Source organism: Orbicella franksi, chromosome 13 (genome assembly GCF_964199315.1).
Source record: "Orbicella franksi chromosome 13, jaOrbFran1.1, whole genome shotgun sequence".
NCBI lineage: Eukaryota > Metazoa > Cnidaria > Anthozoa > Scleractinia > Merulinidae > Orbicella > Orbicella franksi.
The window spans coordinates 9,834,077-9,857,660 of NC_138157.1; the positions used below are offsets into that span (position 1 = coordinate 9,834,077).

Consider the following 23,584-nt stretch of genomic DNA (forward strand, 5'->3'; position numbering starts at 1 on the left):
TTAGAACAGCTCAGTATACTTTTCAAACATCTTGAGTACTCGATTGGAGATTTCGAAGACGAGTGTGGCAACTTTTGTATCACGTCCTGAAGCCTAAACACGATATTTCGTCGTCTGTTTTCAGCCTGGTTCTGAAATTTGGATTCTCACGTTTATCTAAGGTCTATTAACAAGGTTCGAATATATCCTCGGCAACTTTGCTGCATTAAAAGCCGTAAGCGCATCAGCCATCCGCACAATCATGAAGTTATTAACGGTCCACAAGCTTTGAGTCGAGTACTTCTTTGCACACAGAGAGCATCTTTTTATGATACTAATAAGTGAGAGCTCTTGTGGTAGACAAAATGTATCTTTGAAAATTGTGATCCGCAGCAGGGTTTGCTTTATCGCCGCATACGTATCAGTGTAAACAAAGCGGGAATTTCGCTTCTCTTTTACACGTATCTCCCAATTGTAATATTTCACGGCCGATGGATAACTTGGAGTTCTTTAGCACATACTTATGTCTATGATCTTCATTTAATAGTATTCAAGTTCAAAGCAATTCGTTAAACGTCACTAGTTTATTATTTAGTCGAAGGTTTATTAAACAGAATTTGAACTAATTTGCATATATGAGCTTTCGCCGCCGACATTGTCACGCTTTCTCTCGTTTCCTGAAAACATATAATTGTAGGGTTATGGCAGCTAAGTTTACCTTTATAGTTTAAATTCGCTCCCTCATATAAAAGAAGAGGGTTTCTTAAATTGTTGCTGTTGTGATAACTTGTAGGATGTAGCAGATACAACTAGACTAAAGGTCACTGTGGCACAATCTCGTCCGCGGTGAAACTCACAAAGCGTCCGGTTTCCTCGAAGCGAAGCGACTCGAAAACTCGAAACGTTGTTGCCACGATTCGTGCAGCAGCACTCCGGATAATATTTTCAAAAGCCGCTTTCTCTTGTTTTCATGTCTTTTAACTTTATGAGTGTAGATATTGTTTAATTGAGTGCTGGCCATTTCACTAAGAGTCCCGATCATTTTGCGATCTAAGAACTCCCACTCGTTTGCTTGCTTACATAAAATATCCAATTAAATAGACTGAAAAGCCCCAGGATCGACTCTCCACCTCTTCATGTCTAAGGCTACTGTTATTATCTGCTTTACAGCCCTGAGATGTCCTTAAGATGTTTTTTGGGGGGCTTCGAACAGTATTCTCTTCTCCCATAATCACTCTAAATTTTCAGCGCGGCATGAGAGCAATACAACCAGTGACGTCACTAGGCTGTTTTGGCCGCGCCAAGATGGCCGCCAATTTTGGGCTTAACCAGCCAATTTCGAACGGCTGAAAAAGCAGTTTTCGCTTACCGTATGCGAAAAAAAAGTCTGCAGTGTTTCCAAGTAAGGTTGAAACTTTATTACTAAGCAAAAATCTCACATACGAAAATTTCGTTTCAGTGGCACTTTAACAGAACTCTAGCAAGAGCAAAAACAAGTAGCAAAAGTCTACCTCTAGGTACCAGCGTAGATTCTTTCATTCATGATTGATACTAAAGGGGCGGGGGATGGGGGAGGGCCTTGGCGGCCAACAGCCATTCTTCCGACGAAATCTCTGGTTTGTACAACAAGCCTCTTTTTACTTGCGACTTAATAATTTCAAAACGCCCCCAATGTAGCAACTGAACGGAAATGATTGACACTTTTGCAAAAAACAATGTAAAAAGACTGAAGATAGCAAGGTAAGCACAGCGTTCAGGCTTGGCCTTTCCTTGGTGTATGTCAACGAACACTGGTATCCCGTTAAGGCATTTGGTGAGTCAATTGTCAATTCAGGAGAAGTTACCCTGTAGAAAAATAAAGGTTGGCAACTGTTTTCTCGATTCGTGACCCTAATTCTGAATCCAAGTGAAAAGTCAAAACTTATCTTCCTAGGAGACTAATAGCAGGGGATAATTATTACCTTGTGAAGTGATTGGAGTCCCGCTTGAGTCCCAGTCCGTTGAGGTTGCGCTGCTATCCGTGTTACTGGGTACGACGGCACTTAACGGCCGTCTGGCCTCATCCGGGACTTGACGAATGTCCCGCAGTCGAGCTGCGTTACACAAATCAGAATGAAATGACCGTTATGGGATTATGCTATGTGCATGACATCAAGGCGATATAAACGTTCAATATAATCTAATTACAGCGAATCCCTCCTAAATTAATAAATATCCTTAAAGCCCACACGAAACTGAGTTTAAGATGTCGATATTTTAAACGTAATAAGTAGCACTATAAATTTGGACATGACCATCGAGGTGTTTTAGCTGTTAACTCGCTAGTACTAATCAACACTATAAAGCAATTAACTATGCCTTTTCCACACAAGATACGGAGGCAAGGACCATCAGTAATGTTCAAAATTCGGTATTTTAAAGTGTCGTTTCAGAGTACAACGAACAGAAACGGAGTACAAGAGTACAAGAAAATACGCTAAATGTTGTTGAATGACTATAGTACTGAGTCGATGTGCTTAGCTACAACGACTTCAACAAGCTAGTTCTCATGCATGCCACTTAAACTGACAGAATAAACATAAAAATAAAAGGCTTAAAGACAACGATTTAAACATAATAGGCTTAAAAATGCCAACTAGTGGGAGGCAGACTAGCTGGCTGTTGGCTAACCATATCAAAGTTGTAACATTGCATTGAATAAAAGCATTTACGTACAGAATGACTCGGAATCATGGTTTGTCGTGGTGTGATCTCGCGACAAGGCGTTTAACAGATTCATTCGTCTTCTTTCCTCCTCAGCAGCGATAGCCTTCTGTTGTCTCAACTCGGATTGCTTTTTGGCGACTTCGTCATTCTGCAAAGAGAATCCTCAGTCAGCATTACCAGCGTTAGAATCGACAAGGAAAAAGAGCGGAAAACTTTCTTGTTTAAAACCGAGGATCTAAAAATGACGATGAAGAGATTATTTCTAGGACAGTGCGTGCGTAAAATTTTTATTCCGGCGAGTCAGCAAAGCTTGTGAAATCTTCCACGATCGTTCGTTCTGTGATAACAAGCAAGAAACGTTATTTACGTGTCAAATAGATCAAGCGCGATAGGCGCTAACTGGGGACACAATAAAAGCTAGAAATTACTAAAAATTATTAAAACCTTGCACTAGCCACTTGATAGTTAATAAAAATACTTAAAATCGACCAATCATCAAGTGAATACGGTATCTTATTTTCCAGTGTAACAGGGAACGAAAGTATGAAAAGTAGAGAAAAGCTGAAGCACACCCAACTCAATCACAATTTCACCCTTCCTTGAATGTCAAATCGTTCTAGTTGGAACACCCGCGAAAAGATAGGTATGTCAAATTTGCGCAGCTCAAGAAAAGAGACAGGAATGAAATAATTTTTTTTAATTGCCTACCTCTTTGTTCCTCAGCTCATGAACAAGCGACTGAACTTCGTTCTCTCTTTCTTTGTTCTCTAAAACATGCTGGGCAACCTAAGATTGGTAACCATAAAATAAAACTCTCACATCTTGGCGCAGAAACGGGATTTGTGCTTCGACATAAAAGAAACTAGCCTGCTACGGCGATTACTTAAAAAAACCGACCCGGCGCAATTGTGTTATTTGACGCTGACCTACGACACTCGAGTGAAAACTAGTCAAATAAGGTCAACGATCAGGTCCGGATTGTTCGAAAGGTGGATAACGCTATCCACCTGATAAATCACTACCCAGCGGATAGCGTGATTTGTTTTGTTAACACTTATCCACATAATAGTCATCCAGCCTTTGAAACAATGGGCCAGATAAAAATCTCTAGCAGTACACTCTGACCAACTGAATAAGAGCGAGGATATTTCCATCTCGACCAATCAAACACCAAAGTTTACGCGACCTTTCCTGCGCTTTTCACGAGTGACTAAAATGCTTTTAACTTATCTGGTTTTCGCACAGTTGACGTCTTTTGCTTTTTACGATGGCCATTGTTCACCAGTTCAATAATCTCACCTTCACTTCATTGAGCTCTCTGTGAAGATCATCCAGTCTGGTTCTCAATTCCACCTCTCCCTCCAAATTAACAGAAGAGTGCTTTTGTTGAGCCTTGGCTAGTTCCTCTTGAGAAACCTGATGATGAAACAGAATACTTAAACTACTTATCTGTATTATTGAAATGCTCCGGATGTTGCAAGCCTGCGGTTATTGGATAAACGCTAACAAATTTTGAACAATTATAAATGCCAAATTCTTTTCTCATGTATGTTTAACTACACGTGTTTCACACACGGCAAAATCGATTCCAAACCCAACCAGGACGATTTTAACACTTGCTCATGACTTTAAAATTTCCGTAGATTCCACTTTTATACAAGAAAAGACAAAAAGAGTAGAAAAAGCAATAGTTTAAGCAGTAAATTACCATGTGAGAGAGTACAGTTTGCAATGCAAGTGAAAGATTTCATAGCGGTTTGAACAGTTTTATCTTGCTACTTATCACGCTTTTCTCATTTCAGTTTTTTTTTTCTGGACTCGTTTTTTCAGTTCGTTGTTAGGGTTAAAATAGGGTTCATTTGACAAATCGCGACAAAAAACAATTGTCCAAGTTCTCCTAGTTTCTTTGTAACTGAGTGAGGTCTGTCTGTCAGGTTGGCTGATTGACTGACTGTCTGTTTGTCTGACTGGCTGACTGTCTGTTTGTCTATAAAATGAACCGACTGACCGGCTGACTGACTGTCTGTCTGTGCCTGACTGAAGGAGTGACTGACTGACTGACTCTGTTTGTCTAACTGGCTGACCGACTGACTACCGGTCTGTTTGTCTGAAAGACCTGACTGATCGACTAACCGACCGAATGATTGTCTGTCTGTGTCTATGTCTCAAGGGGTGAATGACTGACTGACTGACTGACTGACTGAATGACTGACTGACTGGCTGACTGACTGACTGACTGACTGACTGACTGACTGGCTGACTGACCCTTTGTGAGTCAATGTCCACCTCCTGCACAGCGTCCATTGTTCTTTTAAACAGCTGCTCCTCCAGTTCTTGTTGTTTGCGCTGGATCGTTTGCTCTGATCGTTGCTTGAACGAAGACTGGAGCTCATCGCGTATCAAGTCCTATGTCGTTGAACAAAAAAAAACACATCACTTGTTACTCTAGGCAGCACTTCTTGCTACTTATATCACAATTTTGCTGCGACACCAGTTGCCGGAAACGTTGGTCAGTGAACATGTCGCGCAACTGCAATGTTTTCGTTTCCGCAATCTCAGGAACGGATATTTGGGGGCTCTGAGATATCGTCTCTACGGATGCGGAACGGGACTTACACCAAGAAATCTAAGTTTCTGCGATATAGTCTCTCCGAGTGTGGAACGGGTCTACAAAGCGACAGAGTCGCAGGATCCAGGATAGGGTTATACTGAACGACACCCTAGGGAATCCGGGTAGGCTCTACAAACCAACGAGGTCTGGTGTGGGAGACCCGTGACCCCAAGAGATAACTACTTTTTGCTCCGAAGGGTCTACGTGGCAACCCACATAACAGCTGGATACTTACCTGTTGAAGCATTTCTTTTTGAGCTTGCAGCTCGAGTCCTTTAATTTCAGCATCTTCTATAGCGTGTCTTGTTTCTTGTTCTCTTAGCAATGCCTTGAAAACAACAGCAAGGAGAAGGTTGATACCAAGACAGGACAGACGTTTCGCTCTTGATATTCATTCAATATCTCGAGCCGACACTTGATGAGAAAACTACCTCGAATCGTTTGTACTATACCTTTCAAATGGGATGCTATGTGTGTGGCGTCCCAGCTGATATATAGTATGACCAAGAGCTTGCTATAAACCTGTTGGATTGTTTTGCAATAGACACACGAAACCACTCAAAAGTAGTGAAAGGAAAGAAGTACCAGCTAAAACGAAAAATATATGACTGAAAAGTTTCAAAATTTCACTGGAAAGACAAGTCAGATTTCTTAAAACCAGTTCTGTATATCCACTTCCATCCTTGTACTTCTGCTCTTCTTTCTCAAAATACTTGCTCTATTTTGCTTTGTAGGAGATTTTTCCAATTTATTTGTATAACTGCAATCATGGATAAAAGCAGTTGAGACACTCCCCGAAAAAAACCTGTTTTGTTGAACGCGTGAGTTTTTCAATCTCCAATTTTATCTTTTCGACCCCCTCTCCCCTTTTCAATGTTGTAGCCTTGTGACAGTGTCCACGGAGCGCGTTTCAACATTGAAAAGGGGAGAGGGGAGTTTGGCTCGACAAAAAGATGTTTTTTCCATTTACGGAAGGACGCCGATAGAAAGCGTTTGTTTTGTTCAAATATGTCAACACTTTTGTCCATGATTGTGGTTAAGTTTGGCGATATAAGGAAATTAGGAAAGCGAACTTTTGATAATCTGCCAGGACGTTGTCCCTTTAGAATCTCATACCATTTAAAGAGAACCACTATGTATATTTCCAAGCGTCAAACTGTTTTCCAGCCTACGGTACTCGGTGGCCTGTGTCTTCACTAACCTTACGTTCAATTTCGTCGTCAAGTCTCTGTAGTTCCGCCTCTTTCAGTGTCTGTTGATGATGCATGAAGCGCCTGCGAACAGCGTCCAGCAGCTGCAGTTCTCGTAAGTGAACTTCTCGTTTCATTGCCTGCAATCTGATAAACACTACACACTTAACGTTCACTGAAATGTCTCCCCCCGGCTTCCCAGGGTGATAACAATTTAAGACGAAATCCGATAAGATATCGAACAATTTCAATTTTTTATAGACAAAAACCTGGTACCAGGTATTTTACAGTCTTTTAATTTGTCTTAAAGTTAAAGATATAAATAGTTGCCTCAAATAACATCGAAAACAATTTCCCATGGTAACTCGAGAAAAGAAACTTCATGATCAGTTTCATTTCATCAGTACTTTCAAGTGTTCCATACGAAGTTCAAAATTTGTTTTCAACACTTGGTGTTGCTAGAAATGATTTTTTTAGAAGATATTTAAAACAGTCGCACAGAATTTTGCAATACGATGTAAATAATCTTAGTACAAAGTTTTTTGTTCACTTGTTACTCGAACTTGGATTCCTTCTTAACTGAGTTCACTCTTACCAGGTCGATGCAAAGCGTACAAATGTACGACATTGAATAAAGGGAATTAACATTTTGAGATACGTACTCATGTGAAACCACTCATTCCTTTTTTTTTACAAACCTGCTTCTCTGATCGACAAGTTTTTCTTCTTCCTTGCTGATCATGGCTCTCCTCTGATTCTCGGCGTCTATCATGAGCTCCTGCTGTCGGTAAAACGCTTCCTCTTCTTGTTGCCGCTGAGCTGCAACTTCCTTCATCTCCTGGGCCAGCTGTCTGCAAGCAAATCAAAGCACAGAATAGTTAACGTTGAACGTGCAAGTTCTATCGTTGTGTTCATACCTCGAGGTGCCTCTGTGACACATAAGTTAAGGGCCCTGTCTTGCGCTAATTTTACCGACTTCTTCTATCCAATGTCAAGCCTCTTCGATTCACGTTGTGTTAATACAAGCTGTAAAAATTACTGCGGTGAAGGTGCAACCAAATGACTAAGACCCCATCCACACTACGCCGGAAGAATTTGAAAAGGCAGCTTTATTTCTACGGTTCGGCTTACTGTCCACACTAATCCGTCACCAAAACGGAGCTTTTCGAAAACGCTCTTCAAACTGGAGGAATTTGAAAACGCCGGGTTTTCGCTATCGCGTGGACGGAAAACATTTTGAAAACGAAACTTTTCGAAAACGATATAGTCACCGTAATCATGTGACTTCCCCGACCGGGTTTTCCTCCAACACAAATCCAATATGACTGGTGATTGTTGTGTTTTTAAATTCCTCTGGAGTAGAGTGGACGGAAAACATTTAATGCGTTTTCAGAGTGAAACTTCCGTTTTCAAATTCCTTTGGCGTAGTGTGCACGGGACCTAAATTTTCCATCACGTGAACACCTTTTGTTAATAAGGCCACGAGCGGATACCTGTCACGTGATTTTGTCAGGTGAATCAAAAATATTCGTCGCACTTCAAAATGGATGCCAGAAATGAAGAGAACATGATGACATTGGAAATAAGGCCAATTTTGAGACCACGGATGCCTGAATGTAAACTTTACAGGCGGTGTAGTCCGGAGAATTTCTTTGCATAGAGATTTGAACAAAGGTTTACAAGTTTTCAAGAAAGATAACTTACTATGGGTAATCGTATGAATGCAAGAGCAATTAAGGGTTTACACTACGAATGATATTTGGAAATTCTCTCAAAATTGTTCGAACCTTTAGCTGAGTGCAACTGAAAGACCTTTCAAATATCAAGAGTTGTGTAAATCCTTTTAAATTGATTGAGCTTTCATACGATACAAATGACGCCACCATGCAAATGGCCTATTCCCCACCGGCTACCCATTACTGTGTGGATGCATAGGGTGTTGTCTTTTTCTTTTCCATACCTTTGTCTTAAATACTCCAATTCCTCCTGCCGGATTCGCTCCCTTTCTTGGACCTACCAGACAGTAACAATAAAAGAGACGAGTCAGATGCTCGTCAAATAAAATCAAATAAAAATAAATAAAAATAAAATCGATTAAAAAAATCACTTTATTTAAGTGTCAAAGTTTAGCACTTTGACACTTAATAGCAATTATTCATACACGGTGATTAACGTAAGAGCAGCTAATGAGCTGATGTGGCCGTGAAGTGAAGATGCTATTCACTTCTCAAACTCATTAATAACTCATTAAGTCAACTACCAATCACTGAATGTATACCACATCACGTGTATGCCTTTGGATACCCAATGAAATACAGTATACCATTCTCCAGTGAGAGTGGTATATACCACTTGATTAAAATATGCATGAACATTTACAATTTGCTTAAGACAATGAATATTTATTAGCCAGTAATATCAAAAAGGTGGCGCTTCAGTCCGCAAATAATTGAGTACAGCGTACGAGAAGGATAGCGTTCCCCAGAAGAGTTGCTAACTTCTTGAGAAGAAGTCTGAAATTAGACTTCAAACATTCCAAACTGATGACGTAGCTCTAAGCCGATCCGCGTGTTTCCTCTGATTGGTAGTTTTAAATTTTCGCGCGAGAGTAGCAACCAATCAGAGAACTACACGGGTCTATTGACTAACGTCATCAAAAAGGAATTTTTCACGTAGAATCTTGCTTAGTTCCCAGTTCACCTGATAATCCACAACAAACTTTGGATATTTGTTAAAGATAGGGTACTGTCCTCTTGTCAGTGGACTGAACGGTTCCAACATCCTGTTGGGGTTCACCTCTGCTGGAGTGCTCTCCTGTAAACGGTAAGCTTCACGGACGACCGAGCCAACTTCTACCGCATTTCGGTTATGAAAGAAGTACTGGGGACGAAGATACAAATTGTTATAATACTGCATAGATAATTTCCACGGACTAAGAATAATTTCACGGCTGCCGCTGGAACGGGAACAAATCCAACAAAGAATTAAGTCCACGACAGGATTGAAACCATGACCTCCCAGACACCGGTTGAGCGCTCTAACCACTGAGCTACAGAGGGGCTCTTGGTGAGTTAGGCCATTCCCTAGGTTCATATGTGACACGCGTCCTGCATGCTGCTAGGATCAGCACTGTCGAAAGCGTCGTGTGTGATAAATAATGAAAAAAAAAAGATAAATTTCAGTCCACACAACGCCGGAGGAATTTGAAAACGGAGCTTTGTTTCTCCAGTTAGGCCTGTTGTCCACACTAATCCGTCACGAAAACGGAGCTTCTCGAAAACGCTCTTCAAACCGGAGGAATATGAAAACGCCAGCTTTGCGTTTTAGTGTGGACGAAGCTTTTCGTAAACGATGACGTCACGATAATCACGTGCTTTCCCTGCCCGAGTTTTACTGAAACACAAATCCAAAATGACCGGTAATGGTTGGGTTTTCAAATTCCTCCGGCGTAGTGAGGACGGGGGCTAAGTAATACAAACTGCGTTTGGTTCTTCGCTTTTCTAATAGCAAAAAAAAAATTGCATTGTTTCTGAGAATATGTAGCTTTCCAACTCTGAAACTCTCAAATACATCAAACAAAGAACTTATTCTAACCTCAAAATCCTCTTTTCTCGTGCACTGCAGCAGAGCCTTGCGTGACACAATGACGTAAGCGACCACCACAAAAAGAAGGAATGAAGGATGATTGGAAAAAATGTTATCCCAAGCCCTGAGCCACTCATCTTTGGTAAGAACCTCGGATAACAGCGTCTGAAGCAATGGCCAGGCGTATAACTACAACGCATTGTAAAGTAAACACAGCGTACATCAATCATTTTAACTAAAACAAAGGTTTTCCTTTGCTTTTGAAGATAACAATCTCGTTCTAAACATTCATGGGAGCGATTTCTGCATAGAAACAACCCTCACAGTTTGGAAAATGGTGAGAACAGTACGTATATCCGGGGCCATTATATAATAACTCTATTTTTCTTCAGATAATCCGAGTAATGCTAACGACTGCCAGTTATTCCTACGTAAAGGTTTGGCGGATTTGCAGCCAGTCATAAAGAAACTGGACTTATCTAACGCAGTAAAAAGTTCGCATACTGTTCTATTCAGTCGAATGAAAAAGCGGCGTTTCGTGGCGCCAGTTCTTCGAAAATTGTCACGTGAGTATGACGTAATGAAGATACGTCACGTTGCATGTTTCTTGGCAACCGTCCTGACGAATATTGCAGGTTCGCATGATTCTCAGGGACAGGGTTTTACCATCATCAACTGGGATGGTACTTGTGTTCATGATTGTGGTAACTGTAGGTAGAAGCTTTTCTTGGTCATACCTGTGATGTTACATTACAGCTGACAAAATGCTGCATGAGTCTTTTGTCGTGATGGACTAACACATTCTCCACCATGCCAAGAATGTTCACAGGAGGGTTAGGGAAAAATTCAAACCAATGTTGACACCAGTTTACTGACAGAACAAACAAAACAGAAAAAAGAAAAAAATACAATTGAAACGTGAAAGCAAGTGATATTTTAGATAAATTCTCAACAAACTTTCGTCTTTCAAACGCCAAAATTCTCGTTAAATTATCTTTTGACAAGCTCTGAACCTGTTTAAAAAGGCTGTACAACTTGATTATTATTTTTTTTTTACTAAACAGTGCGTTTGCCCGCGCTTACACGTTTCTGCTTGCTTTGACCTCTGATTGGTTCACAGAATTATTTACGTTTGCCGTTACTGGCCAGAAGCGACTGCGTTCAAATTATTACAGCAGTTTAACTATGAGTTGTACCACTGTAGGCACGAAAAGAGTACAAATCAGGGTTGTAAAGATCAGGTCTGGTTGTTTGAAGGCTAATTAAAGCTTAATACATCTAAGATTAAAATTAAACGAGGTTTTTGTTCCCGGTATATCAAATTATTTTCACTATTTATTGATACTGTACAAAGTTAAAAAGACAAAAACAACAAAAAATAAAAACAGTTCCACATGTTAAGTCCAAGTTAAGACCAATTATTAATTACTCGTGCTGAAATCTGGCTTTGAACAACCGTCTGTCTATAAACAAATGACTTACTCAGGATTGTTGCTATCATCTCAAAACAGATTAGTTGATTGTTCTGGAACAGTTTAACAAATGGGAAGGACAGCAGAGCCAGGTAATCTACTTCACCAAATATGGCTGACCAGTGGGCTAAGGCTGATAGCGTTCTACAACGAATTCAATACGAAGTCATTAACAATCTCTCCTGCACTGCCAATGCTAAACAAAACAAATACTGTCAGTTGTATTTAAGCATGAATACGTGACGAAAAAATGCTCTATAGAGGATATTACTTGGCCGCGTGGAAATAATTATCAAACGCTACACGATCTGTCTTGTCCCCAGGTTCTGTTGTCTTCCGTTGGTGACAAGAGTTATGGTGTTTTACCTCTAGGTGGAGAGACTAACTTACGGGCGTGGAGTTGGGATTTAGTAGTTACGTTCCAGTTTTGTTTAGGGTTAGCTCAGAGTTAGGCAGACAGTTAGGTTAGGATAGGGCTAGTTTAAGGGTTACGGTTAGCAATAAAAATATCGTAAGGAGTCGTCCTTGCTCGTCGTCCGTGATGTGGTGCATCCCGATTGTTAGGGGGCCTGGTTTGATTGAAATAGGTCAATAACTCTACACACAGCGTGCTCCAACCAAAGAGGGATGGCTGGGAATGAAACCGTTGCACGACTGGTGTTCAAACTTCAAAGTTTGATAAAATGACAGATAACGTTTGCCCGCCCAAAAGTTAAAGTTGGTGGTGTATATGTCGTGGTTCAATATTAGCTTTGGTACAATTTTGTACTTTCCTTTGTTTCAAGTACATTTATTTATCATATATTATTAAAAACTGGATCGTTGGACAATGCAATTCAAGAGTTTTCTTTGGCTTAGCCATCATCATATGCGTAATTTTTGAGGTCGTTTTTATTTTTATTTTAGTTTTCTATATCTTAATTTGGGGGCATCTTTAATAAAATGATTATCCCACTCGTGCTTGTTGGATATGAGGTGATTATAATCAATTCACATCCAAAGCATGCTCGTAGAATAATTGTTAATTACCATACATCGGAACAAGGGAAAATACCAAAACGCACAAAATGATATTTTAACCGCAGATAGTCTGAAAAAAATCTCTTTTTTCCGTTATACGTTTTGCAAGAATCCTAGAACACACAAAACATGTCTACCATAAACTGAAGGGGTGCATCTAAGAAAGCCCCAAGTGACTCTTGATCTCACGCCAAATGTTCCTTTTTGTAGAAAGAAGTGGAAACCAATTTGCTAGGAGAATCTTGCAGTCTATGAGATGTCACTTAGGCTGTTTTTCCATGCAACTCTTCAATTGGAGCCAATCACTAACCTTTGGAGAACTCTCAGGAGTTTTCTACTTTTAATTGGATATTCTTCATGAAGCCTTGCAAAAGCATTGTGAGTTCCTTTATCCACCAAGCTACTGTAAGCTGCATGATTCTCAGGAAGTTTGAGAAGAGACCGCCAAATAAACATTCTGAGAAAAACAAAGGGCAAGAACCTCTATATAATTCACTACAGGAGTACATGTATTAGAGTGTGAGGCTTGTGAAAAGGGGGTCTAGCTGAGGATGAAGAGGAAGAGAAAGGACGGCAAGTGAGGGCATGGAGGAAGGGAGGGGAGGGTTTGGAGTGGTGAGTCTGGCATGGGGTTGTTCTGCGACAGAGAAAAGACAGTAGCTAGCAAAGAGCCTGTGAGGTAGAGGGGCCTGTTGCGCCGCAAAATGTAATAATCGCCGCAAAATGTAATACTAACGCAAAATGTAATAGCAGTCGCCACAAAATGTAATACTAACGCAAAATGTAATAACATCAACGCAAAATGTAATAAAGTTATCAACGCGAAATGTAACAACTTTCCAACGCAAAATGTAATAACTTTTTTAACGCAAAATGTAATAACGCAAATTGTAATAACTCCTGAATTGCTAGTGTGTTCAACTTAGTCAAAAATTAGTAACAGCATCGTGATTCGATTCTGACTTTTCGGAACCTAAGTTATAAATAACCTGTATACTAGGTCTTCTAGTTTTATTATGAATTCTACACACCCTCGAATCAAAATAAGAAAGATGTTCCTTTGCCATGTTGGTTGAACGAGGAAGGGGTGTGCGTGAGGGAGCAGGACGGCCTTGTTTTGTGTGAAGCTTTGTGAAATTATCCGCAAATGCATGTTCTTTTTTCTCATACAAGGCTATGGCTGATTGATTTTGCCATTGATTGATTGCCATGAGATTGTTAAAGAAACTTGGCTTCCCAGTGAGAGGCTTACCTTAATTTAAATAACACATGATTGAAAGTCAGTGTAATTGCCGTGAATCTCTCTGTAAGCAGTTGGTAAAGGGGTAGATAAAAAGAGAAAAGTGCAAAAGAAAAATTATAACCCAAAAATGTACAAAACAAGAGTATAATACGCAAATTACAGCGCCTAAAAACACCCGAGACCTTGTCCTCGACTGAGTATAATACGCAGCACAGCGTACAAGTATATTATAGTACTCTTGAGCGATCTCACTTCAATTTGGGAAGCCCAAGCTTAAAAATAGCCTTAACAAAGAAACACACTCTAGCTTCTCACTTTACCGGATCGTGAATCCCTTACACCTCATTGGCCCTCTCGCTTCAGGGAGGACCAATAGGAAAGCTGCAACTTCGATCCTAACCACAGACTATCCTGATATGAAAAGATCACCAAACAACTATTCGAGCGGGTACGGAATTGAGAAACTTCTCTACCTTTCCCTGAGTAACATTGAATTTAAAGTTGTCTCGCTCCAAACAGCAGCTGAAGAGATTCGTGAAGAATCGAAACCGAGCGGTCCTGCTGAAGCAACTATGATGTCAGACAACGAATTACTGCTAAGTACATCTGATGACGAGGATGTCGATTACACAGCCCCCAAAAACGCTCTTACTGTCCTCCAACAGACACCGAAGAACGCACGGCGGAGGACAAACAAAATGATGCTTACGGAAAAGCATCTATACTAAACCTCTGATTATATCATATAAGAAAGACAAATCTCTAAAAGATACGCTCGTTAGAGCGAAAATTTAATTGAAGGCTAAAATGTATCGCTATCGCAATTCACGAGGGGAGTCCGTGTAGGCCTGTCATATCTTTTGTTTTGAACATACTTGCAATTCAGAAGTTACTACATTTTGCGTTATTACATTTTGCGTTAAAAGAGTTATTACATTTTGCGTTGGAAAGTTATTACATTTCGCGTTGATAACTTTATCACATTTTGCGTTGATGTTATTACATTTTGCGTTAGTATTACATTTTGCGGCGATTGTTATTACATTTTGCGTTAGTATTACATTTTGCGGCGATTATTACATTTTGCGGCGTAACAGGGCCTGCTAAGGAAGCATTTTAGCCTGATTTTCATATGTTAACTTCCTTATTTATCTTCAATCAATATGGACAACAAAGCAGCAGGGCTTAGTGTCCTTATTGTACATGAACTGGTTGTAAAACAGAGGTGTCTGTATTATGAGGGCAAAGATTATATGAATCTGGGTTTCTCTGAGACTAAGTGCAGGGTTCGAAAAAAACTTGAATTCCAATTTGCCCTTCAGACAAGTAGCTCTAAAATTTTAATTGCACTGGCCTCAGTCCTTTTTTGGTGTGATCCCAGTGTGGTGTTTAAATGTAGTCTTCATAAACATCTTAAATACCTTGGAAGAGAATTTAAGCACATACATTGCCTCACTCACTCTGCCTCACTTTTCTGACTACAGCCCTGCTGTCTGTAATGCAGAGGTGTCCATATTATGAAGGCAACGATTTAATGAATCCAGGTTTCTCTGGGACTGCTGTTAGTGATCTTGCCCCAGTTGTTCGAAGGGTGGATAATGCTATCCACCTTTTGAACAACCCAGGCCTGGAGTTGCCAGTAAGGAGAAGTTCAACTGTACCTGTATTTAGCAGGATACTCGCCATAGCCTTGAAGGATTGACTTTAGTCTGGTTTGATTGAGCCCTTCAGGTAGTTCAGTCTGTAGGGGGAAGAAGTCAGCTGTGATAAATTACTTGCAGTGATCAATAATTTTGACATTAGCCTTTAGGTTGGAAGCTTCATGATTCTTTCCAATGTAATGTAAATATAGGAAAATTGCATTACTGAAAAGCATGTAAGTAATGTAAGTTCACGGACTGTAAGTAACAGTAAACTGTTATTGGTAGTTATTTTTTTTTTCTGAAATGAAGTTTCTGAAATTTTGGGGAGCAAGGATGGCGCAGTGGTGTGAGTGCAAGCTCATCTCCCACCGATGTGGCCCAGCTTCAATTCCGACCTGGCGCCATATGTGGGTTGAGTTTGTTGTGGGTTCTCGCCTTTCTCCAAGGCTTTTTCTCCAGTTTCTTTGGTTTTCCGCCCTCCACAAAAGTTAACACTTCAAATGAAGAGGAGCCACATGAAAACCAGCTGGACTGATGTGCCTACCTCTCTAAATATTGTAATTTATTTATTTTATTCTTCATTTTTGCAGTTCTAATTATAGTGCTTCATACGTCTGACAGAGTGCAACTTCATAGAGGAATGAATCAAAATGTTTCTGTCAGGCAATATTGTTATGTCAGAACTGAAGTGCCAATGGTAGGCACACATTGTGTGCTGTGGGAGCACTTCAGTCCTTTTCATTCATCATGCTGGGGGGGGGGGGGTGTTCACCTGTAAGGTGGTCCAATGGCATTCTCCCCCATAAAAGTTTGAAAATTGAGGTCCCTGGGAATGGGATTTCCAGCATTCTGAGGCCAAGTCAGCGTGTTGTTATGTCTCACTTTTTTTAATTTAGGGGCTTCGATTGATGCCCCTGCACCCCTACATCTGCCCAAGTCATGAGTTCTAAGTAAAATAGCAGACTAAAGTGTAGCTACCTCTAGTCCTGAGTCTGCACTTGTCCAGGTGGCAGACACATCAACATTTTGGAGACGTGGCCTTGCTGGTGATTTAGTCTTATTCCTTTTTGGTGTCCCTCCAACTTTAGTCATCGCACTTCCAAGTGACTGACCTGATTTGTTACCTTGCTGGGACGATGGTCTCTCTTCCCACACAGTTTTGACTAATGGTGGAGGTGGCTGCAATAGAAGATCAACTAAATTACAATTCTGGTCATGAACCATAAACTTTGAAACACTTCTTATTTTGGGCACCTTGCAGAATGCACTCCTTTCCAGTTTTATTCAATCTGCTAAATTGTTGAAATCAATCCATGGTAACAAAATTGTAAGGGGTGCAGGGTGAAGTGTTTCAAGAAATTTTGGCCAGGACTGCAGCCAGGTTGCCTTGCATAAGAAATGGTCATGGGTGTTCATTGATTAACCGCAAAGCCAAACTCCCTAAGGATGTCATGGTGGGCTAATGTCACACTGAAGTTCAACAGAGCCAAGGTTCAAGTCCTGGCTGTGCAGTCCTTGAGTGGTATTCTTGGGCAAGTCACTTTCTCTCAAAGGCTGTCTCTCCATCCAAGAGATTGCTGTACAAGGGTAGTGGTAATTGCTGGTCCAGGAGCAACCTCACAGGCTCTTTGCTAGCTACTGTCTTTTCTCTGTCGCAGAACAACCCCATGCCAAACTCACCAGTCCAATGCTGGGGGCAGGGGAGGCAACCTGAGTGTATTATCAGCATCTAATCCTGGTAGATGAGAAGTTGAACTTCTTGTTGCTCCATGCTATGGAGGAATTCACGCTTGTAACAACTAATCTGATGTAACATTTGGCTGTAGAACATAGACTGAACTTTGCGCTCTTTCATTACTGAATTAAAATTGGGGCCCATAATAATATCATTGTTAGTAAATAACTAAGGTCTATAGTTAATGAAGGTATTTAATGAGGGAAATAAATACAGTGGAACCCCACCTTACGACCACCCTGTTAATACAGCCACCTTGTTATTACGGCCACCTCGTTATTATGGCCACCTCATTATTATGGCTACTTTATTCTGGCCTGAAAAAACACTTAGCCGGTCGTTTAAAGAACCCTTTTAATACGACCACCCCATTAATATGGCCAGATTTTTATGGCCTGTTGGTGACTGGATTAACGGGGTTCCCCTGTATTATAAAATAAAAATCTCATCTCTATGTAATTTTTTTTTTAAAAAAGATAAAAATACTCAAAGTTAAAAAAAAATTGCAAGGAAACTAGTAATGAGTCTCTCCATGGACAAACAAAATTCAACAGTCAATACATTTTGACTACAACTGTTCAATGTACCTTGGTAAAATGTTGTGACAGAGCAGGGATGCTGTAAACATTGATGTTACCATTGTCCATTACTGCTGCAACATATCGGCCATTTGAACTGACACTGAAGTTATTTATCATCTGAAATGCAAGGAAACGGTACATGACAAGCTACATTACTCACAATATTATTATATACCAGTATGCCTGAATATCAAAGTAAGGAAATAAATCAATGAATAAAAGTTGATTTGAATTTATAATAAATAACTTATCAACATAACTTACATGCAGTACTTTCAACAGTTACTCAATAATGTTGCATTGACCAGATAATGTTCATGAGGATGCAAATAACTAGGAGATTTTTTATTAAATTGTGAAGTTCTGCAAGTATCATAAAATATATTTTTCTACCAGGCAGTAAAAATAATAATAAATTATCATTATAAAAATGTACCTCATCAGCACCTCCAATTTCAAATAACTGCTTACAAGCATGAATGTCAATAAAACGCAGTATGCCATCTTGTGACAACACAGCTAGGGTCTAAGGAAGGGGTAAAAACAAAAGAGTTACATTAAATTAAAATTTTTGAGACGTTGAACTGTTGGATACATTGTTATATCTCTTAGTTACTGTTAGTACACATGCTGTGATTGGTCAGTTTAGAGGGCCATATTCTACTGTACGGCCATTAAGATTTAAAGCTGTTTTTGTTGCCAAAATGTTTTGTGATTCATTGCCAAGTGTTCTTAGCTTATTTAGCAAGTAAAGGTTTAAAACTTTCTTTTACTTCTGAAATTGTGTATTAAAAACCTGCTAACAACTTAAGAGTCACTCAACAACGATTTCAAATTGACTTGTTTTGCTTTCGAGGTGCGTCAGAAATGCTGTTCTGTGTGAATAGAAATCGTTCTCGAACCTGTCAGACACATATTAGAAATATAAGGAATATCTTAAAGTTATTAACCTCGTTTTCTCAGTCCGTACTGTAAGCACTTCGCCCTTGGGCCATAAATCAATGGGGAAAAAACTTGGTAGGTAACTTACAGTACAGTCCTCAAACTCGGTTAGTAAGAGGTATTTATTTTATTTATTAGATACCTGACTGCTTCCTCCATCAAAGCTGTTACTTATAAATTCCAGCTGCCTCACAAGTCGCACTCTTGCAGGAAGTTGAATGACATGGAGCAAACGCTTGTTCTCCAGACTCCAAACATGAAGGAAACGTGACCTGGGAAATGGAACATGTGATTTGATGTGCAGCTTACACCCAGCCCTCTATTTGCCATTGACAGTTTGACACCAAAAATATAGAATTTTTTAACTAAAATTTGTAGAAAAGAAGTTTCTTTCTGACAACCTAAGGAAAATGCAAGCTACATGAATATTAGCATAATTGCACATGAAGAACTGCAGAACGAAATGAGAGGGTGGTGATAGAAATACAAAAAATAATCATTATAATTATTGAAATAATTTAGCATTATTATAACAGTCTTGTCAAAATGCTTTGTAGCAGCACTGGCAGGCAGGATAACAGAAGGAAAAGAAAGCAAATGACAGAGATGGATTTGTTTTTAGTCTGAATTAGAAAACTCCAGTATGAATTCAGCAGAAAATGATTCACTGAAGGCAGCAAAATTGCAGACTGCCAGCATATTTTGCTGCAATAAATTAAATGCACCTCATCCAAGAGTTCAAATAAAGCTTGTACACTTAACACCTCTGACAGTATTTTTGTTCTATTTTTTGTTATCAGCAGACCCTACCTTCCTCCAGCTACAAGTAGCCGTCCATCCCTCGGAGTGGCTAGTGCCCTGTAATGGGGCTGTTTAGCTTCTTCAGGTGGCACAGGTAATTGAAATTTACACTTCAGTGTTTCTGAATCCCAAACAAACAAGCTGTCGTCTTTGAAACATGTTACTATGGTATTGCTCAGTGGCAAGAAAAGGACCTGACATTTAAACAGAAATAAAAACTGACATTAAAAGAGTTACCTTCTGGCCATTCCGCCAACCTCCAAATTCCCACTTAGAATACGTCTTTTTTTAAAACTTTATCCCAAAATCCTTTCAGTTTATGAACTTGAAATACATCCATATTAATTTTGAGAATTTGGTTATCTTTCAAGACAGCATCCCCACGCCGATGATCTTCTTTGTTCCTGTCATTTATTAGTTTGAGCATTGTTTTGGTATTAAAAAGAGAGGGTGAAATGTTGCTCACTCTGCACAAGTAAATAGTAAAAAAAAAATAATAATTACTAGAGAAACTCAGGGGTTTCATTGACATTTCCAGCAGGGTGGCAACTGGTTTTCAAAGGCAGGTGAAACTATTTGAATTGAACTTCTTTAAAAGAAAAACTTTCTGGTCAAACAAGGTAGGCAAAATCATCCTCCTAACTGGTCAATTTGCCCGGTACCTGGCCCTTAACGAAACCCTTGAAACTAAATAACAACAAGTGAAGATATTATTGAACTTAAGATCAAACACTTCTTTTCCTAAAAGCCGTTTATAAAATTAACGAGTTTACATAAATTCAAACCTGCTGAATCCCAACAGTCTGGGCTCCATTTAAAGTCCTTTTGCGAGAAAAGGTGTCCAAGTCCCACAGTTGAGCTACAGCGTTAGATGATGTTAGCGCATAACGTCCTGAAGCATGGACTGATATGTTGTGAATTGATGAGTCATGACCTCTCATCCAGCTCACTAACTCATGAGATTCTGAATCAAAATAATATAAATGACAAAGTGTGATCTTGGTGAACTGTGCTAACTTGAAGACTGGCTACTTTTATAACTCTTCTTGACTTGAGCCAAAGCTAATGAAAATAGTCAAATCATAATTGCCTGCCCAACATTTTCCCAGTCATTTGTTCTCAATACAAGGGATTAGGCGCCAAGTTAGGTGAATGTTACTCTGCAGACAAACGAGGTTGATCCCGAGTAAAATGCAATTAATATGCATTGTTATATCTCTCAGCCACACTGCATTTGCTCCATTTTGACAGGGTCTAAACTTGAAATATTTTTTGTTTTCTTATAAGGGCAATCTTGTTTAAGATACATCTCTTATATGTCATTTTCTCACTCCAAGCTCTGAGCTTCAAGAGTTGAATCCACCATTTATGGCCTGCATGTGTCATGCCTAGGCCATAGACTGAAGGGATAAAATCTTGGTGTGTATCTCACAGTGCAGACTGCAAACTTGATAAAGAGCCTTTTAACTCTATCCAAGATAAGCAAGTAAGATTGACCCTGATTGATTGGTCAAAGCAAGTTCACTGAATTGAATGGGAATGGCTAGTTGAAATAATGCTATTTGTTTTAATATTAATTAATTATTATTATTAATGGACCTGTATCATAACATCTTAGAGAATTATCAGCAAGAGCCACCAACACTTCATTTTTTCTCCGTAGACAGAAGGATATGGCAGTACATGGAGTTCCTGTTTTGTGAATTAATGAGAACCTGTGAGGCAGAAAAGGAAATAAAGAAAGTAATAAATAAACAATGTCCCCAGTGTGAAACGTACACAGCTGCTCTGTACATTGAAGTAAACAACTGCAGTGGAGAAAAGAAAGTAACTGATGCAGAGCTTTACTATCTAGTTTTAGTATCACCCAACTGGTGGGCTAATGCAAGTCCTGCATTTTAATTGGCTGCGCTACTAGAGGACTATTAGTAATAGTCCTCGAGTAACGAAATTGGCGCAATCGAGCGTGACACTTTCTTTTGTTTTATTCCCAAAAAAATATTTCTTCAACTTGCATTTGCTAACTTTATTATTGCCTTTTCTGTCCAACTAGTTGGGTGATACTAAAACAGTTGAATCCTTCGCCCTCAAAGGCCACGGGTCAATAGCCCATTCAGCTTCGCCTCATGGGCTATTGACCCGTAGCCCTTGCAGGCTTCGAGTCTACTTGTTAAATAGTTATCAAACAGTCACCTCAGTCCTTAATCTAAATGCAATGAACTGAATCGATTGAGCTTACCTATTCTTGGCCAAATCAAAGACAAAAATGTTTCCTTGGTGATCACCGGCAGCAAAGGCTTCACCAATAGTATTAAACGCCGTTCGAAGAAATCTGATATTCCTTCCTTGCAAAGAAAACGCACTTGATGTGGAATGACTTATGCAGACTATCAACCTAAAGAGAAACAAACGAATGGAAGCAATAATCGATGTGTCTAGATGTCAGGCAGCCGTTGCCGGACAGCGTTTTTGAAATACTCCGTATCTAGCAGTCAGAACGTTTTCAATTTACGACTATGCACTTATCGTGTTACCAATACAATTTGAGAGAATTAATCGTAAACAGGCCAACTGGGGCGCCATTCAGGCTAACCGTGGCGCTTTTCAGGCTTCGAACAGATTGTTTTCAGGCTAAAGACTCTCTATATTTCTGGTTAGCAGTGAATAGCACTCGGATTAGCTTGAAAAGCGTCAATGGCGCACTGGTTAGTAACGTATGTAATAGTTCTCCAAAAATAATTGCAAATGGTAACACAATTTATTTTGAGCTGTTTTTGTAGTACAAACCCAAGAATGGCTTTACCCTTCCTCCGGAGAAGGAGATGGTTTTCGTTGCCAAATCTTTCCTTCTTCCTTCTTATAAACGTCTAAAGTTTGCATGCTTATTCATCGGCGATCATTTTCTCCGCAATTTCGTTTCTCCCGCCATTTTGAATCCTCGTCTGGCTTAGCGACCAAGCCGATCGCTAGTTCCCGAGACTTTTAGGTCGAGAATAGTAGACACTGCGCAGCGTCTTAACTATATGTAAACATAGGCACGCGAGGCGTGCAAGAGTTATTTTTTGGGAATTAGAAGCCCCTGGAGGTAGCAACACTCAGTGGACTCTTAACAGTTATGAGAAGGTTAATCCAACAAGTTTGTTTGGTTACGATGTTCTCGTTGACGTCGTCGCCGTGGTTTGCCTAAGCTCCCTATTATATTATCTCCAGTTAGTTAACTTTCAATTTTTCTCAATCTAAGAAGGATATTCTGCCAATTTTAGCGTTAATGAGTTCACATTGACTTTGTGACCTTGATACTATGACATGGGTTCTTGTCTCGACCGCTGGGTTAAGGAGGCGAAGGTTCAGGTACTAGCTTTAAGTTTGTCCTACGCGGGCAAATTATCTCCAACAATAAATAAATATGGAGTTAGTTTAAATTACAAGGAAACAAAAGTAATCAAACGTGCGCACCCTCTGAACGCAACTCGTGTATTCACATGCAAGATTTACAGTAATTTAACTATAAAACATTGCGATAAGACAAAAGTTAAAACCATCACGGTTAAAAACTCTAAAAACTGTAAAAAAACTCTGAAAAGCGACGACGTTTCGACGTTTACTCAACGTCATTTTCAAGTTTAATAGTGTTTTATTGAAGTCTCTAAGGATTTGTTTTGTACATTTATATTCAAATAACGTTTTCTTATTCATTTTGACTTGAAAATGACGTTGAGTAAACGTCGAAACGTCGTCGCTTTTTAGAGTTTTTTACAGTTTTTAGAGTTTTTAACCGTGATGGTGTTAACTTCTGTCTTATCGCAATGTTTTATAGTTAAATTATTGACAAAGCCTATTCTTTTAAGATTTACAGTATTGTTGATATTTCTGAAATGTTATAGAGTATCGTATTCTAAGTAAAAAATAGTTTTTGGGGGTTTGACAATTATGCATTGAGAGGTTTTCGGCCTTCTTAGTACTCTCCGAAACCGAAGGATAACGACTCTTGAATGACAGAATAATCAACAAAGGACCATGAACTTCGGTGTTACGACATCCGAACGGATGGTCAAGTCGGAAACGTCCGTCGATTT

At 39.6% G+C, this 23,584-nt stretch overlaps 1 protein-coding gene across 1 annotated transcript in view; it reads right to left on the bottom strand.

Annotated features, from left to right (window-relative positions):
* LOC145464838 (TBC1 domain family member 31-like) overlaps positions 1-22,831 on the bottom strand; it is a 24,687-nt gene extending 1,856 nt beyond the window's left edge. The window contains exons 1-24 of the mRNA XM_081448641.1: positions 22,312-22,831; positions 21,748-21,903; positions 21,108-21,223; positions 20,294-20,472; positions 19,518-19,702; positions 18,850-18,979; positions 18,202-18,291; positions 17,772-17,882; positions 16,428-16,628; positions 15,468-15,547; positions 12,874-13,020; positions 11,554-11,687; positions 10,809-10,942; positions 10,081-10,260; positions 9,187-9,366; positions 8,447-8,499; positions 7,185-7,337; positions 6,498-6,633; positions 5,532-5,624; positions 4,951-5,091; positions 3,985-4,101; positions 3,394-3,471; positions 2,695-2,833; positions 1,941-2,072 (exon numbers count right to left, since the gene is read on the bottom strand). Of these exons, the coding sequence (XP_081304767.1) occupies positions 1,941-2,072; positions 2,695-2,833; positions 3,394-3,471; positions 3,985-4,101; positions 4,951-5,091; positions 5,532-5,624; positions 6,498-6,633; positions 7,185-7,337; positions 8,447-8,499; positions 9,187-9,366; positions 10,081-10,260; positions 10,809-10,942; positions 11,554-11,687; positions 12,874-13,020; positions 15,468-15,547; positions 16,428-16,628; positions 17,772-17,882; positions 18,202-18,291; positions 18,850-18,979; positions 19,518-19,702; positions 20,294-20,472; positions 21,108-21,223; positions 21,748-21,903; positions 22,312-22,388 (3,142 nt within the window). The 5' untranslated portion in view covers positions 22,389-22,831. The remainder of the gene's footprint in view (positions 1-1,940; positions 2,073-2,694; positions 2,834-3,393; positions 3,472-3,984; positions 4,102-4,950; positions 5,092-5,531; positions 5,625-6,497; positions 6,634-7,184; positions 7,338-8,446; positions 8,500-9,186; positions 9,367-10,080; positions 10,261-10,808; positions 10,943-11,553; positions 11,688-12,873; positions 13,021-15,467; positions 15,548-16,427; positions 16,629-17,771; positions 17,883-18,201; positions 18,292-18,849; positions 18,980-19,517; positions 19,703-20,293; positions 20,473-21,107; positions 21,224-21,747; positions 21,904-22,311) is intronic.
* Positions 22,832-23,584: the final 753 nt, after the last annotated feature.